This window comes from Cydia strobilella, chromosome 12, assembly GCF_947568885.1.
Source record: "Cydia strobilella chromosome 12, ilCydStro3.1, whole genome shotgun sequence".
Lineage (NCBI taxonomy): Eukaryota > Metazoa > Arthropoda > Insecta > Lepidoptera > Tortricidae > Cydia > Cydia strobilella.
In genome coordinates, this window is record NC_086052.1 from 2804068 (window position 1) to 2822181 (window position 18114).

Consider the following 18114-nt stretch of genomic DNA (forward strand, 5'->3'; position numbering starts at 1 on the left):
AAGAGAGGTATGGGCACTGTGAATGTCATCTCGCTTTGTGTGGTAGGGCACAGCACAGCACAGCGGATGTCATTCCAGATCTAGAGCAGAGCCTAAGTGGGGATGTACCTCCAACTTACAGAAAACCGCAGCCAAATAATACTAGACCCTACTCATAGTATTGTGTTCCTGCCGGTGAGTAAGGTTGCCAGAGCTCAACGAGGGTGCGGAGTGTTAGGCTGCGCAGACTGCTTAACATCGGGCGGGCCGTATCCTTGTTTTCCGCCTACGAGGTATAAAAAACTGCCAATTTCCTTGATAAAACAAATGACATAATGAACGTCATAATCGCGGCAGTAATGTGGCAGCCAACGTCATTTATTTTATCAAGGAAATTGACATAATATACAACGGTGGCAACATTGACGCCGCAAAAGTTATGCAACTGCGGTTGACATCCGAACGTCACCTTTAAACGATGGCTTGAAGTGAAATAAGTATTAGCCGTGGTAATAACATGCTCGGAGTTGTATGTGGCCCTGGGGTATAATCTTTTACCTTCTAACGTAAGCAGGAGGGTCACCTCTTTTAGTACCGGCATTTATTAGGCGCGGATGAAGTGTGAATAAGATATTACGAACGTATACACTGTGAGGTTGGATAACTTGGCAACTTTACATTAAGATGATTTATTGGAGTATACAAAGTTAATACCTATCGCCTAGCGTGGTACGGGCATGTGATGCGGAGGGATGAAAGTCATGTGACTAGAAAGGTATTAAAAATTAATGTGGAGGGAGGTACGAGGAGAGGAAAATTGAGGAAAAGGTGGATGGACTGTGTGAGAGATGATATGAAACGAACACAAGTGAATTATGAGATGACGGGTGACAGAGAGGTATGGAAGTAACGTTTATATTGACATAATAAAATTCATATATAATATAGTGATTGTTATAACGTTGGCTGCTAAAAGCCATAATAATATTAAACAGCATGGATTAACATTACTCACAATGCCAACCAAGCCTCAGCTTTAATGCTATCATAGGCTGTAAATGGGGCATATGTCTCCTGAGAGACAGTAGGCTGTGACTGAGCATGTATAGGTGCCGCAAGTACATGATGTTTTAAAGGGATATTAAACTTACGGATCACAGGTAATTTTTTTACATATTATAGTCCGTGAGATAAATATAATGTAAAGAAAATTAGCTTTTACATATCATAATTTCGGTTAAAGGTCACTCCTTAAAAATCTCATTTCCCTGGCCATAGCATGGGCTATAAAGCGGAATCCTATATCTAGATGCATACCTATTCGCAAATTCCCAGGAGATTCCGCTTTATTAACATCTCATTTTCGGTGACTGTGTAACCCGTGCCAAGTTCCATCTAAAACGAAAACTGCTTAGCGAAAACTCCTGGGGATTTGCGAATCGGTATAGCCAGGGGAATGAGATTGTTGAGGAATGACCCTTGATCGTCATCGTTTAGGACGACAGCGCGAGGCGCCGGAAGACGGCCCGCCACCTGGTTGAAGACGCTCCAGAAGGACCTGAAAGAGATAATAGACAACACCGTAGCCCAAAATCGGTAACAGTAGAATAGGCAGACAAGGAGAGCCGACCCATGGGATAAGACTTAGGACAAGAAGATATCCGATATAATTATGTTTAATTTTTAAACTGACTTGACTTGCGCAATCTAGTCGCTGTAAATCTATGGAGCTAGTGGAATGTACAGCCTGCAAGCAGGCGATACCAGCGTACCGAGTCAGTTGTGGTAAGCTGTCATTCTCATCGCTTAGCGAGATGGCGACCTTTTGCTTCAACTGTCATATAGCAGTTTGCTTACTTAAAAATGTATGCCTATGACAAATAATTTTGAGAAATATCCATGCATCCAATTAAATGCAACTTGGAGCCCAGATGGGGAGAAACCGTCTCACTTACATAATCCATAATAAAAGAAGAAATATTTTTACTGAGGGTCGAATTCGTATAGGTTACATCACATAAAAAAGGTTTCGATGCGTAAAATTCTTCTATTAACGTATGTTACTTTTGGAACACGTAATAAATGAAGACTGTCAACCCACTACAAGCCATACATCGGGTCCCAGATCAGAAGGCGTATGATGGACACTATTATCGCCGTGACGTGTTGAAAAAAAAAATGTATTTACCGCAACCAGCGTATCGGTACAGAACTAAGGTGAACCGGATGCAACTATGGGGTTATTTTTTTTATTGCGGTGGCGGTGCGCACAGGTCTTGCGAGCAAGGATCCCGCGAAGGATACGGGCGAGACTTGCTCATATGCATATCTGCGTCAGTTTTCCCTTAGTTGCTTTTTACGACACCCATGGGACTAGATGGGGTGGTGGTTCTTTTCTGATGCCGGCACCACACGGCATGGGGTTATTGCATCGATTTCGTTATTGCGTCAATTCTATTGGTCACAAGCTTGTATCACTTCTAGTGCTTCACTAGATGACAGGAGCTCTTGTAATTCACGTTGGGTAATAAATGAACTCGAATAGCCGCAATCTGGCCGCAATCATCTCAATAGTGGCATTTATCCCGGTTTGCCTTATATTTTTACAATCCGCCCACACTCCGTTTCACATTGTTACCAAACTTCTAAGTGATATTGATAATCCATGGTTCCGTTTCAAACAGAAGTCAAAGCGCCTTCTAAAATACTTACCTATTATACCCAAAGCTCAGACTACCACTACTACCAGTCTATATTGTAACCTGTCTTTGTCCCTGTATTAGGTTTTACGATGAAAGGTCTGGGTCGCTCGAGGGTGTGAAGGGCTCAATCATTGTTGCTTTACAATCTTGACATTCTTGAGAAGATTGTTCTATTGAAAAAAAATATGGATGTCGACTACGAAAATAATAGTTTTTTGGCAAGAAAACTGATGTATGGTGTGAGCACTCTTGTCTACTTAATTCTTTTTGGTACTAGTAACGCTGGTGCAGTTTGAATCCGAATGGTACCTTTAAATCCGTTCGCGTAACTGCGCTTGGTAAGGCGTTTAAAACCTCGTATTTGCCTAAAATCGATTTAAGGAAAGTAAATAACGGGCATGTTTGCTCGATTTATTTAACATACCGCGAGTAGGCAATATAATTATTTACGAGTGAAATCGAGCTTAGGAGTTTTCTGGCATTATTTATACGGATTAAAATATGGGCCAATCCTATGAGGAACATAATTTTCCGGTTAAGACAAAGAACAAAGTATGGATATGGAGTGATCCTTATGTTTTTGTCACTTACTTAATTTTGAACTTATTTCTGCTACCTAGTTAGTTTTAGTTTTAGTTTTATCAGGCTTTACTGAAAATCAGCGTCACGTAGTGTGTCCTAGGATTCACTTCGGGACATCAAGCTGAATGAAGACCTTTTAGCACAATTCTGTTCGTCTAAATGAATCAATGTTTTATGTTATTCGTGTGCTAATAAATATTTCTTATTCTTATTCGAAAATCTTAGTAGGAATTGTGATCTATGAATAATACAATAATTAGTTTGTGTTAGCAGTCGAATGGGGGACTTTCGTAAAGTTGCTATCAAATATATCTAATCGGCTAAGTATAAGCGTTCACAAAGATCAAACAATCATCTTTATAAATACAAAAACCATTGTCAACTGCGAGTCCAGAATTTGTAATTTGAGCAAATACGGAGATAAAGACCGCTGTTACTGACGCGTCAAAACTTGTTACTAAATTCATAATCTATCACAAGATTTCAACATAAAATTACAGGATACTGAAAGTGAGAATTAATTATACATACTTTTATCTAAGAATTTCCGGCTAAGACTAAAAACAAAGTAATTTTCGACACGTAGAACTTTTCTCATTTCTACGAAAAATAATATGGTTCAAACTTTGTTGCTTTTGGAAATAATCTTAAAAAAAATTTACACGAGAAAGAACGCAAACTTGAAGTTTTCTGTTAGGTAAAATCTTTGGCTTAACAGGGTTTCATTATGTATTTCAAAAACATTCCAGCGTTAAATAAAACTATGAAAACGGATTATATCGCGTATATTGAATTCCAGCATTGGTTTCCGAAACCAACTAAAAAAAAATCTTCTTTTTCTTCATCTCCTGATCCCATTATTTGCTGTCGGGTCTCCTCACTGCCCTGCGCCAAGTCATACGATCTTGGGTTGTGTGTTGGGGCACTTGGGCTTTCTTCAGGTCTGTTTCTATACTTGATCTACCTACTACTTGATCGTTTTTCCGTCGTTTAATCTTCGTTTTTAGAATAAAGAACTCTTCAGAACTAAGCGTGAGGTTCTTAAATCAGTAAGTAGGTAAAAAAAGAGTACTAATCATTTAGATTAGTTCAATATTATATCGCATAAATTTTCCGATATAAATCCTTATGCTTATTGCGTATATATAAATCCTTAGTTTGGGGCTATATCGATCAGTGTAAGATTGTCCCCAATAAAATAATATTTTAAAGAGATGGAAAAGTGGCATAACGTGTGATTCCACTTACTTAACATTTCTACCGAATAATTAAACTAGGACGTGGAAGCTACTAGTTAATAATGTAAAGTTTGCATAGGTACGACTCGTATTTAGTAATCACTAACTTTAGAGGTTGTAACACTGCATAATCATGCAATCCCCAGGATACCTATTACGGTCGCTGCAAAACTATCTACAAAATGTAATAAAAAACGATTTATTATTTTAACTGCATTGCATGTAAATACAACATTTATTCCTTTCTCCTACTTGATATTATTCGATTAATCGTCGCAATAAAGTCAGTTCGACGGAACGTCTTGAACAAATCAGAACTTGAAGCGATTGAAATTTAGAAGCATGTAAATTTTGACAAGAATGAAGGACAGGAAATTTCATGTTTGTGAAATCCAGTGATTGGCAAATTTAAGCGTGAAATAATTTTATATCGACTATGAAATGATGAAATGACTACATACTACAAAACCACCCATACCATAACCCATACTATAAACCGTCGTCGGGTGCCACGAACGCTGATTGTACACTGAGTGAAAAAGGACTTAAATTATCACCATTAACATCTTTTATATTTCTACCTGTGGTCTGACAATAAATGTTTTCACTTCATTTCATTTCATTTCATTTCAAAATTGCGCCTTCAGAAAATGTTGATGCAGTTCCTCGCCAGTCTTTCTGCATTCAAGAACATTCGAAAAGCAAGGGTACTCAAATGCTAAACGTAAATCTACATGATTAAGACCGTCCTATTTCAACGATAAGCGAAAGTCGTGAGAATTAATCAACTCTAAATCGGTGAACCAACAGTAAATTTTAGCCTGAAGACAAAGAAACTTTCACAAACTGCAAATATAGTACTTTACACAGTAAACACTAACATTAATCTTTACATGACCCTGCTGCTGCCCTCATATACCATGCGACCCCAAGACACCTATTACGGCCCTTGACAAACAAGCACTAGGCAAATACCTGTTCGCCACATAATAGGTATATTTGAGCGTTAATAATATATGAGTTTCGTGCAGTGCGATACCACTTTTATACGATACCTTATTAGAAGATTTCAACTCAGTTTTAAGAGATTTTTTCGCATTCTGCGTTGCGTTTTGAGTCCTTTTAACCCTTAAATGCATGATTTTTTGTATAACTTTTTAATAAATTGAAATAGATGTGTCATGTTGTATAGATTGAGGGAAAAATAAAGAAAAAAATCATAGTATTTAAAAAAACCATCAAATATACGATGCATATATACATCATTATGCATTTAAGGGTTAAAAATTTGTAGATCGTGACTAAAAGGACACAAGTACAGATTACGTCATTCATTTTGGAGGTACTATCTAAATAAAAGGACACAAGTACAGATTACGTCATTCATTTTGGAGGTACTATCTAAATAAGAGTAACAAATAGTAGTTTTTGGACTGTTTTGTTTATAACCATGAGTGCATGGCAGGTGAATATCAAAACCTAGTAAAGGGCGAATGCTGTTTTCATTAACGAAAGACATTAGTTTAAATTATTTTTGGTAAGTTTTCATTGTTATTTTATTAAATAGAAAAGCGCGAGAAATCGGAATACATAATCGTACCTATTGTCAAAACAAAGTATACATTCCGCCATTCAGAAACAACGATTTGGTTCGCGAAATCGTTCGTATCTTTCAACCTAAACAATCTTTTGTATCATGAAAAATAATTGTCTTTTATCGATCTATGTATATCCGCCTTATTAATTTGTTCACGAAATGTTTAATTCTTTCATGGTTCAGTTCAGTAAAGTTTATCAGGGACGTTTATAATTATACATTCAATAATATCAAAGATAGATATAACTCCGTAATAGATGGATACAGTCTAAGGAAAAAACGTGCCTCGAAAATCACGAAAATTTGATTCTCGATCAGATGGCGCCACTAGTTTTGGCCTACACTCGTATAGAGGGCGTTGACTGTTTCGTTTGTTATTTATAATTTTAACGCATACCAGTGAAAGAACATGGGTCAAAATCATATAAAAATAATAAATGCAAATAAAAAAATCATTTATCCATATTTAAATACATTTTATCGTATTTTTATAAATATTTATTTTTAGTTTTAAAGTGTGTCGACAGATGGCAGTGAATTTACTGGGGTTACAAAATTTACTATGACAGTACCGCTCTAGTATAAGTTACTCTATGATAATATTAAGTTTCGCAATTCGTTTTGTAGAGAACATGTGGTTATCAATTTAACTGAATTCACAATTCAGAATCATTCAGCCCTATAAGCTTTCAAACAAAAGGGACATGATCTTTGATGTTGGAGTGAGAAGTTTCGGAGTACAATGTAAAGTTGTTCGAAAGGATTGTTTACGATTTTGATATTCTGGTTTGGGTACTATCAAATTTCATCCGATGTGACCTAATCTTATAGAGGATCAATAACGTTTTAAGTACTACATAATATTTTGCTTTGGCTGATAACAAATGTTCCACGAACCCGCCGCCAAAATGCCGCTCCTATACAATCGAAGTTACATGAAACTTGGCATGAACATTATGTAACTTATATCTATGTCTAGTACTAGTTACTAGTTTTCGTTGCAAAAAAATGTTATACAAAGAAAATAGTGCGAGTATAAGTTATTTTGTATTACAATTTTAGCAACGAAAACTTGTAACTACAATTGAATGGCAACGGCCGGGCTGATTTTTGAATTTCGACAGCTCGATTTCGTATATTTCGTTCAATAATATCTCCAGTAGGTACTAGGCAATTAAATTCTACTAATAGAATTGAAAACGAAAGATCAATACCACTAGATTCCCGAATTCTATCGCTCGCATTTAAAAAAAACCGGCCAATTGCGAGTCAAACTCGCGCACCGAGGGTTCCGTACATTAACAATGTATTTTTTATGTGAAAGGTATATTGCGGTTTACGATTTATGACCAGGCATCGTAAACTGCGAGCGAAATCCATTGAAGTACTAGGTTTGCTACTCAGTCAAGTCAAGTCAAAGTACGTCACTTCAATGGATTTCGCTCGCAGTTTACGATGCCTGTTTATGACGTATTAAAAAAAACTACTTACTAGATCTCGTTCAAACCTAGTTTAGGTGGAAGTTTGCATGGTAATGTACATCACATTTTTTTTCAGTTTTATCATTCTCTTATTTTAGAAGTTACAGGGGGGGGGACACTTTTTACTACTTTGGAAGTGTCTCTCGCGCAAACTATTCAGTTTAAAAGAAAATGATATTAGAAACCTCAATATCATTTTTGAAGACCTATCCATATATACCCCACACGTATGGGTTTGATGAAAAAATTTTTTTTGAGTTTCAGTTCCAAGTATGGGGAACCCCCAAAATGTATTGCTTTTTTCTATTTTTGTGTGAAAATCTTAATGCGGTTCACAAAATACAATATCTACTTACCAAGTTTCAACAGTATAGTTCTTATAGTTTCAGAGAAAAGTGGCTGTGACATACGGACGGACGGACAGACAGACAGACATGACGAATCCATAAGGTTTCTGTTTTCCACCGATTTTCATGTCGAAATCGAGCAGTCAAAATTAAAAAATCGCCCCCCCCCAGGTTCGTGTCTTTCGAACAAAAGGGACACGACCTTTGATGTTCGAGTGAGAAGTTTCGGACTACAATGGACTGTTGTTCGAAAGGATTGTTCACGATCTTAATGTTCCGGCAAGTGGGTTTTGTTGGATTTAATCTGATATGATTTAATCTTTTAAAAGAGAGGATTACGAATATTTATACAACTTTCTATAAGTACGTAAGTAGGGAGTTAGGGACATCGCTTTTACTAAAAGTTTTTAGCTAGCTACCGTAAAAGTCCCAACTATAGTCCTTTTAGTCAAATGTCTTCATTCAGGTGCGAATATTATTAAGCATTGAACTTGTGATCCATAGTTATAGTACCTCAAGATCCGCGCTGAAAGTCGCCAGCGATATTTTTTTATTTATTTATACTTTATTGCACATAAAATAAGTACAAATGGTGGACTTAATGCCTTAAGGCATTCTCTACCAGTCTCGATATGCTGAGATAAGGTCATTTCGTGGCAACTTTATACTTTCTATGATTTTGTTATAAGTAATTTGTCTCGTTTGTGTTTAAGAATAAAAATATTTCTATTTCTACCTATATTTGAGTGGTTTTACGGAAATCAAAAAAGAGATGAGGTCATTTCGTGGCACTTTATACTTTCTATGTGTTTGTTATAAGTAATTTGTCTTGTTTGTGTTTAAGAATATAAAATTTTCTATTTCTACCTATATTTGAGTGGTTTTACAGAAAAAAAAACTAAGTGTTCCACTGTTTTGCGTTCTCATGTATAAACACTATTGATTGACGCAGACGAACTAATTACGGGGAACCGCGTAAAATCGATTTGTTCGTGTATGTATGGCTTCGTAATACCCGCTGAGTAAGTTTACGGCGTAATCCATATTGTATCGTGTTTTCATTGGTCTTATAATCGTCACGATATTAGGGCAAAATAAGGGATATTTGTAGATTACAGATCCGCACGCCGCTCCTGTTTGTGGGACATCGCAAATAAAAATTCAATACCTACAAAAACTACAATATAACATTAGCCTCCTATTACCAACTTGACGACCGGTCTGGCCTAGTGGGTAGTGACCCTGCCTGTGAAGCCGATGGTCCTGGGTTCGAATCCCGGTAAGGGCATTTTATTTGTGTGATGAACACAGATATTTGGTCCTGAGTCATGGGCGTTTTCTATGTATGTATGAATTTGTATATTATATATCGTTGTCTGAGTACCCACAACACAAGCCTTCTTGAGCTTACCGTGGGACTTAGCCAATTTGTGTAAGAATATCCCTATAATATTTATTTATTTATATTTATTATTAATTTTCGAACTTGCACTCATATCAAAGCATTCACCGTGTAAACAGATTAATTTATTTACCTTATGATTATGACTGTATAATAACAAAAAAACTTCCACAAACACTGGAACTTCCCGAAAAACACAGTCACAGCGTATTTATTCCATGCCTACCCTAATTTATAAATACTGTACCCCATTAATTTTGAAGGGCTCTTGTTGACTTTGTTTGTTCTCAATTTCAAAGCTTTTCGTTGTTTTCAAACTTAGTTAAAACAAGATCCAACGTTGATTCGAAAGTTGAAACATAATCGCGAAATTTCAGAGTTACTAACACTTTAAAACCTTTCTATTGTTAGTACTTGGCGTTACTTGTTTTTGATTATTACATAAATTATAATTTCGTTACGTAGGTATAAAATTATACAAAAGCTGGCCTTATTATATAAAAGTATAATAAGGCCGGTTCTTATGTACTCGTATGGCTGCGAGACGTGGGCAACGACTCATAGGCACGTGAATACTATCCAAGTTGCCGAGATGAAGATGTTGAGGTGGATGTGCGGCGTTACCAGGCTCGCCAAAATCCTTAACGAGTATGTACGAGGAAGCCTGGGCGTGCGCTACATCGCCGATAAAATGCAGGAGAGCAGGCTGCGATGGTACGGTCACATAAAAAGAAGGCCCTCTGACTAGGTAGGAAATTTGGCACTAAAATTTTTACCCTTTAAGTACGGAACCCTAAAAACACCGAGAAAGTTTCATGGGAACTTTGCAATTTTCTAATATGATCTTAGGCAAAAAAAGTAGAAACAGTGACTAGTTCTGAATATTACTCCGGGTTTATATGTCCCGATGTTTCCCTATAGCATAATAGACCACACTTAGTAATTAACTATTTATTACCCTGGACCCCGCACTTTCGCGTGCCTATGCCACGACCAATTTAATTTTATTACCTCCGTAATATTGGGCTAAAATAAAATGTGCGATTATTGTTTCATGTTACAGGGTAATGCCGTGCTTTTGGGCTATTTTTACCAAATTGGGCGAATGATTGTGATTAATATTGGGTTTTGTATAATCCCGTTCTTCTTTCTTTTATATTTAGGGCCCAAAAGTTTTCATACACAAAATTTATTTAGTTTGCAAAAAAGTCTGCGAATCTCGGGCGAACAATATGACAAATGACATTCCAATGATATTCGAATATGACTTGGAACTCCAGTAGCCGTTTAAGAAGTGAAATGCTCTTACGTCAAAATGCATCTGTTCGTCCGTCTGTCTGTCTGTAAAAAAATATATTTGGGGACAATCGGTTTCTTGGAGAAATTTTTACAATAACATGAACTGTATCTAACTGACTAGTGGGATAAAATAGCGTTTTTAGGGTTCTGTACCTCAAAAGGAAAAAACGGAATTCTTATAGGATCCCTCGTGCGTCTGTCTGTCTGTCCGTCTGTCACAGCCTATTTTCTCCGAAACTACTCAAGTTGAAATTTGGTACACATATGTAAGTTTGTGACCCAAAGATGGACATGTAACGTAAACAAATTAATTTTAAACACGGGGGCCACTTTTAGGGGGTAAATGAGAAAATTTAAAAATAAAGTTTGTCAAACTATATCGTGCTACATATCAAATGAAAGAGCTCATTACGAGAATATCAAATATATTTTGGTTATAATTTTAAGATAAACAGTTTAGAAGTTATTCAAGAAAATAGGCAAAAAATTACCATTCCCCCCCTTTATCTCCGAAACTACTGGGTAAAAAATTTTGAAAAAAATACACAAAATAGATCTTTACCTATAGATCACCGGAAAACCTATTAGAAATGTGCAGTCAAGCGTAAGTCGGACTTAATTACTTAGTTTTTGATCCGACCCCTACAGGTTTTTTAAAGACATTTCACATGAAAAATACATTGTTTAAATTGTGTAATGTACGGAACCCTTGGAACGCGAGTCCGACTCGCACTTGGCCGGTTTTTTTTAAAAGTTTTAGTCGGGTCGATTCCCAGGCGAGTCTAAGCAAATTAATAAAAAAATTGAATGCAGTTATGTTACCTACTTATTCAGAATATAAGAATGCTTCCTTTAAGTAAAATGAGCTCACATAAGGTTTTAAGACACTTTCCCTCTATGGTCCATTAATTTTTTCCACACTGTATTTTTTGAAATATTAGGATTCAAGTTATTTTTGTAAAACAATGATTGGTCTGAAACGTCAATGGCATGGAATGAAAAAAAAATCAACTGTCATCCTACCCTTCCCGTTTGAAAAACACTATAAACTATGAACAAGTTTGGAAACAAATCAAATTATTTATTATTACTTATTATTATTTATTATTTCTCTTTATTAATATTTTTTCTTAAGTTAGGAATTTTATAATATTTATATAAAAGTAAAATATAAAAACACTTATAAAACATTACAAAAAAATATATAAACACATTATAAAAAACCTAACCTAGGGTGCCGCCGGCAGCGGGGTAGGGCCCAAGCTGCCGGTGGTCAGGGCCGCAGAGAGAGGAACCGGCGGACTATCCACGCCGTGTCCAAGATTATTATTTATTAATCTCTTTATTTATTCTTTTTCTTATGTTAGGTTTTTTATAATATGCATATAAAAGTAAAATATAAAAACACAAAACAATTCAAAATACATATAAACAAATTATAAAAAACCTAACCTAGGGTGCCGCCAGCAGCGGGGCAGGGCCGGGCAGGGCAAGCTGCCGGTGGTCAGGGCCGCAGAGAGAGGAACCGGCGGACTATCCGCGCCGTGTCCAAGATGGCCTTCTGCATCTGACCCTTGATCCAACCACCTAGCGAGAGTCTCTCAAGGTGTTGGTATTATTATTTATTATTATTATTTATTATTATTATTTATTTTGGAGGGCTTCGTCACTTTTTCTTTAATATATGACATCTATTACAGTTTTTACTCTAAACTATGTTAATGTATCCCATCAACGACATAATTGCTATGGTATCATCGTGTTCAAGGAAAACCTAATTATATAAGTTTGATGGATAAAGTTTTGACATAGCAATTACGTTAACTCGAGACGCTGTATATTAATTGTGTGTTATTACCTTAATACGAATAAAAATCGTGAGTGACCGAAATAATACTTACCGCTTTCCTAATTTCAAGATCTTGCTGTCATACATGTGATAGTGTGCGTGATCTATACTTATACCTACCCCGGTGCCGATAAATATATAAACTAGTTAAAAACAAAAAAATATGTTTTTTTATGAAACCATTATACCTTCGTAACTGCGAAACAGTCAATTTTTACTGTAACTTAATTAGGAGTGCAAATTTTAAAGGACGCAACCTTTAAAATTTCCAATCCAACCTTTGTAAAACGATTTATCGGTACAATCTACTTATATAACAATTAAAAATTAAAAGTTTAGATGGCATCTATTCCCAGTCAACGGGGGCGTGGAAACAAAATCTATTGAATCCACTCAGGCTGTAGGTAGGTTATTCTACTTATATTAACGTGGGTACAGGCAGTGTTAATATTTATTTGACCCTTAAGTATGCAATAAATAAAATAGTAACAGACGAAAAACGGTACAATATATACATTTTTTCCGTATAAAAAATGGTTTTGCTCTATTAAGTGAAAGAATTTAGTTATTTGTTATTATTTAGGTAAATATAACAAAAAAGTTTTATTTTAACATCATATTCATTCAGACTTACCAGTTTACTCCGTTGGCTCAGTGACCAAAAACACCGCCACTTTTCTCCTGCGCTACTTCCGGCCTCCTGTTGTTGGTCGGACGCCCCAGCCGGGCTAGCACATGATTGGCGCGAGAGTATCTCGCCGCGACATAGACTACCCATCCCTCTTTAATTCATAGAGTTGGTAAAAGACGGGTAGTCTATCTCGTGGCGAGATACTGTCGCGCCAATCATGTGCTCGGCCTACAGGTATCGCTGGAGCGACAAAATGGAGGAGGATCTGGGTGCCTAGCCAAGGTGAGTCGACTGCGCTACGATAACGAAACGCTTTGTGTCTATCATTCTTCCATATTAGTGCCACAGTGACAGTTGCGTTTCGTTCGTTACGGAGCGTAAACCATTGGCATGTTACCTACGTACCCTAAGCAACTCCGAGTCAGCAGTTGGCGCGAAGTATATTCATTTTACAATACGGACCTTGAAAAAGCTATCCAACCGGTGTAAAACAATTTATCACATCCCAATAACATCCCAATGACATGTAACCATAACAACTGTGTATGTTCGAGCGAAATAAATAAATTGAATTGAATTGAATCGCAACAATGTCCATGGAAACTGTTGACAGCGAAGGGCGCATATTTAGAAACAAAAGCTGGCGAGGCGAGGGACATACGACAGCGAGCTATTGAGTCCCACACTGAAAACTTAGTAGGTGCATGATTCCTTCCATCTGTGAACACTGTGGTACCGTTTTCCTCCTATACAAGGTATACATATATCCCTTTTAAGTATGATATATAAAAATAGATATTGGCAAAAACTTGTAAATAGGAGATGTTTTTGTTTGGAATGGGGGTGTGACTTAAATAATAACGTCGTAATTGCGTACGCAATACACGGTCGCTGTGAACGCTGCTCGCACTTCTTCTTCTTCGTCTTTGCCTTTATCCCATTATTTGAGGTCGGCTTTCCTCGTTTTCATGCGCCAGGACCAACTGTCCTGGGTTGTCTGTGGATTTAATTGGGCTCGTTCTAAATCCTTTGACACGGTGGTCCACCAAATAGCAGGCCGGCGCCCTGGTCCTCTTTTGGTTTCCTGAAGGGCCAGCGCCTTTTTCACGATATGGTCATCGCCACGCCTCATAATATGTCCATACCACCTCAGCCTCTGTTCGACGAGTTTCTCAGTGATGGGCGCTATTTTGAAACTTCCTTTGATGTGCTCGTTACGCACTTTATCAAGCTCGCACTATTAGTGCTTGAGAAAGGAGACCTAGGCTCTCCGAAACATGTCGCGCGAGTGACTAAAACAAGTGAGTCTAAGCCGTGAAATTATTTACTGTTAGTATGTCTCACAACAGTTTAAATTCGATAACGTCGTAGGTACGACAAACTAACGTTTTTGATGCAAAACTGTGTTATCTTGAGTTGTATCTTGTTTATATAAGTAAGGTCAGGTGGAGTAAGACAAAGTTTATTTTGCTCGGGGCAAGCGAAACAATAGACTCTGACCACATTCTAACTGCACAAACTTGGCATAAATAATGCATACATTATCCCTATCCTAGGGTTACTACTTTTTTTTTTATACCACGTCGGTGGCAATCAAGCATACGGCTTGCCTGATGATAAGCAGTTACCGTAGCCTATGGACGCCTGCAACACCGGAGATATTACACGCGCGTTGCCGACCCTAACACTCCTCTCCCTCGTTGAGCTCTGGCAACCTTACATACCGGCAGGAACACAACACTATGAGTAGGGTCTAGTGTCATTTGGCTGCGGTTTTCTGTAAGGAGGTACTTCCCCAGTTGGGCTCTGCTCTAGATCTGGAATGACATCCGCTGTCCTGTGCCCTACCACACAAAGCGAGATGTCATTCACAGTGCCCATACCTCTCTTTTGGACGTAGTTTAAGGAGATATCCGGGTCCGGACGCAGTTTAAGGACATACCCGGGTCCAAGGACGTACTATAATATTAAATATATTAGTAACGGGTCACTCACGTATTTTAAATCGAAAAACGCTCGACATGTTTCACTCTGTACCGAGGGGTGTCATCAGGACACGTCGAGCATGCGATGTCGAGTGTGCGAGCGGATGGGAGTGAAACTTGTCGAGCGTGTTTCGACTTAAAATACGCGAGTGACCCGTTATTAATATATTTAATATGTCTGTGTCTCACGAAAGTTTTGTTATTATAACGTACTATAATATACTATACAGGGTGCATTTGTTATCACTGACCACCTGGTCCGATGATTCACTACAAATGTTTCTCTTGCCTCGGTATTTCTCTTACCTGATCTTTGTTTGACCTTATCTGATCTTGATCTGAGTGTGCCAATAAGGTTTTCTCGTGATTGTAAACATGAAGGGAAAATTAAATTAATAATTATTTCGTTACTAAGTTAAGGTGAAATTAAAATAATTATTATGTCGTTATTTTAATCAAACTTTGCAACCATAAAACCCTGTCCGTCGCCGGTCACGCCCACTACATAAACACAAGGGTATTCGTTAAATTAATTACGAGTAGAAAATTAATTTCACCAGGCCATGCTTTTTAACGTACTTCAGTTGTTAACCTATAAGCCCGCTGACGTGTACCTGATTGAAATGTTTCTTTGTTTAGTTGGTTGTTTGAAGAAGTCTGAAGGCTTATTTACATATAAAGAAATGGCCTTGATCATTTATTCATCATTTTTTAAACTGTCAACATTAGAATTAATTTAAAAGGATGAGAAAATTTTAATCCGCAACGTAGGTTTTGTCAGATGGGTACAACCATAGAACAGTGACAGGTGTCGTCATTAGGCAGAAACAACCGCAGCAGACCTATGCGTGTGTAAGGCCTGAGTGGACGCTTGAGTTGGGCGTGCAGCGGTGCGGGGCGTGCGGCGTGCATGTTAAACAAATGCAAACGTATAGGAGCGGCCTTAGTGCACGCTGCTCAAATCACTTGTGAGTCTGACGTCACGCTGCACGCCCCGCCGAACGGTCCGCTTCGAGCGTCCACTCAGGCCTTACACTGAGTCTTACGCAGCGTAATACGTAGGCGAAAAACACGCGAACGCGAAGCAAAGCGATGCGGCGCGTCGTGAATCAATCTTATAAATTTTCTTATCAATGTCGCAATTTATTAAAAATAAGTTTGGCATTTTACTAAGAAATAAATATCCATTAAGGGCCCTAAATTCACAATAAATAGAGCTGCGTTTAAACTCTGATTTTCAATGAACTTGTGGTTCTTAATAATGCTCCTGTTAATTAATCACAGAGAACCGCGACTCCTTCGTTTTTCTAAAAACAGGTTACATAGGTATTAAGATTTGGTTGAGATTCTTACAATGTACCTAATCCATTGCTCTCTTTCCAGAAACGGCATGGCATGAGCAGTGCGGTGGGCGCGCAATGCGGCGCGCGCCGCTCGCGCATCCCGCCGCCCTTGCCGTTGCGCTATCCATATTGCTGCGACTTGTTAACGCTGGTGAGTATACTGTATTATTTGTTGGATTTGCAGTGAGTAGTGAAACCAATATTGGTTACTGCATGTTCTGGGGGCCTAGCCAAGTTGATAGAAAACGCCGATTGAAACTTAAATAATGTATGAAAATAGTCACGTGACTTTTCGTAGCATCTCATCCTGATACACTTTATTCCTTTCGTTTGGTATATTTCCATGTAAAATTGTCATCTTGTCTAGACCTCCCGGTGTCAACAGTGAAACCATAGGTAAAAAACCGTACAAGTGCGAGTCGGACTCGCCCACCGAGGGTTCCGTACTTTTTAGTATTTGTTGTTATAGCGGCAACAGAAATACATCATCTGTGAAAATTTCAACTGTCTAGCTATCACGGTTCATGAGATACAGCCTGGTGACAGATGGACAGACCTTAGTAATAGGGTCCCATATTTACCCTTTGGGTACGGAACCCTCAAAAGTACGCCATAAAAAACATTTTGCACAAACAAGTAAAAAAATAATTGTTAAATATGGTGTAAAATACACAACGAAAAACTGCTTGAGGCACTGTAACTATTTATTATTGTGATTTTGCTCTTTGATCTAAGAACGATTTTGCATGCTTAATTGCTTTCTTGTAGCAACGCGGTATAATGTATGAAAATAGTCACGTGACTTTTCGTAGCATCTCATCCTGATACACTTTATTCCTTTCGTTTGGTATATTTCCATGTAAAATTGTCATCTTGTCTAGACCTCCCGGTGTCAACAGTGAAACCATAGGAAAAAAACCGGACAAGTGCGAGTCGGACTCGCCCACCGAGGGTTCCGTACTTTTTAGTATTTGTTGTTATAGCGGCAACAGAAATACATCATCTGTGAAAATTTCAACTGTCTACCTATCACGGTTCATGAGATACAGCCTGGTGACAGATGGACAGACCTTAGTAATAGGGTCCCATATTTACCCTTTGGGTACGGAACCCTCAAAAGTACGCCATAAAAAACATTTTGCACAAACAAGTAAAAAAATAATTGTTAAATATGGTGTAAAATACACAACGAAAAACTGCTTGAGGCACTGTAACTATTTAATATTGTGATTTTGCTCTTTGATCTAAGAACGATTTTGCATGCTTAATTGCTTTCTTGTAGCAACGCGGTATAAGTTAAGCTGCCGAGGTGAAAATAATATAATTATTATCCTTAATAATTTCCTCTCTAACAGGTTATCGGGAGTTAATCCGTACGTTACCATAAAATATGTATTGCTCTCTTTCTGCGGTAAAAGCCGCCGAGAGCCCTGGCCGGGTTTTCTACAGTATGAATATATCTAATTTAAAAGCACTTTGTAAAGAACAGGCAATTTGGTGAAATATATATAACATCTCCCGTACCTCTACATGTAGGGGAGAATGGGGACAAAAGTAACAGTTTATGAATTATCTTATTACTGTATTTACGGGGTGAATTTTTTAAGTGACACGATATAATGTACACAACTGTACTCATTATCAGCATGAGCAGCATCTAAGAGCAACCCTGAAATTAC

General features: G+C 37.7%; 1 protein-coding gene across 2 annotated transcripts in view; it reads left to right on the forward strand.

Annotated features, from left to right (window-relative positions):
* Window positions 1–18114, forward strand: part of LOC134745941 (fibronectin type III domain-containing protein 5) — a 146109-nt gene that overhangs the window by 52912 nt on the left and 75083 nt on the right. For both annotated transcript variants that reach the window (XM_063680082.1, XM_063680083.1), the window contains exon 2: window positions 16476–16586. In XM_063680082.1, the coding sequence (XP_063536152.1) occupies window positions 16511–16586 (76 nt within the window). In that variant the 5' untranslated portion in view covers window positions 16476–16510. The remainder of the gene's footprint in view (window positions 1–16475; window positions 16587–18114) is intronic.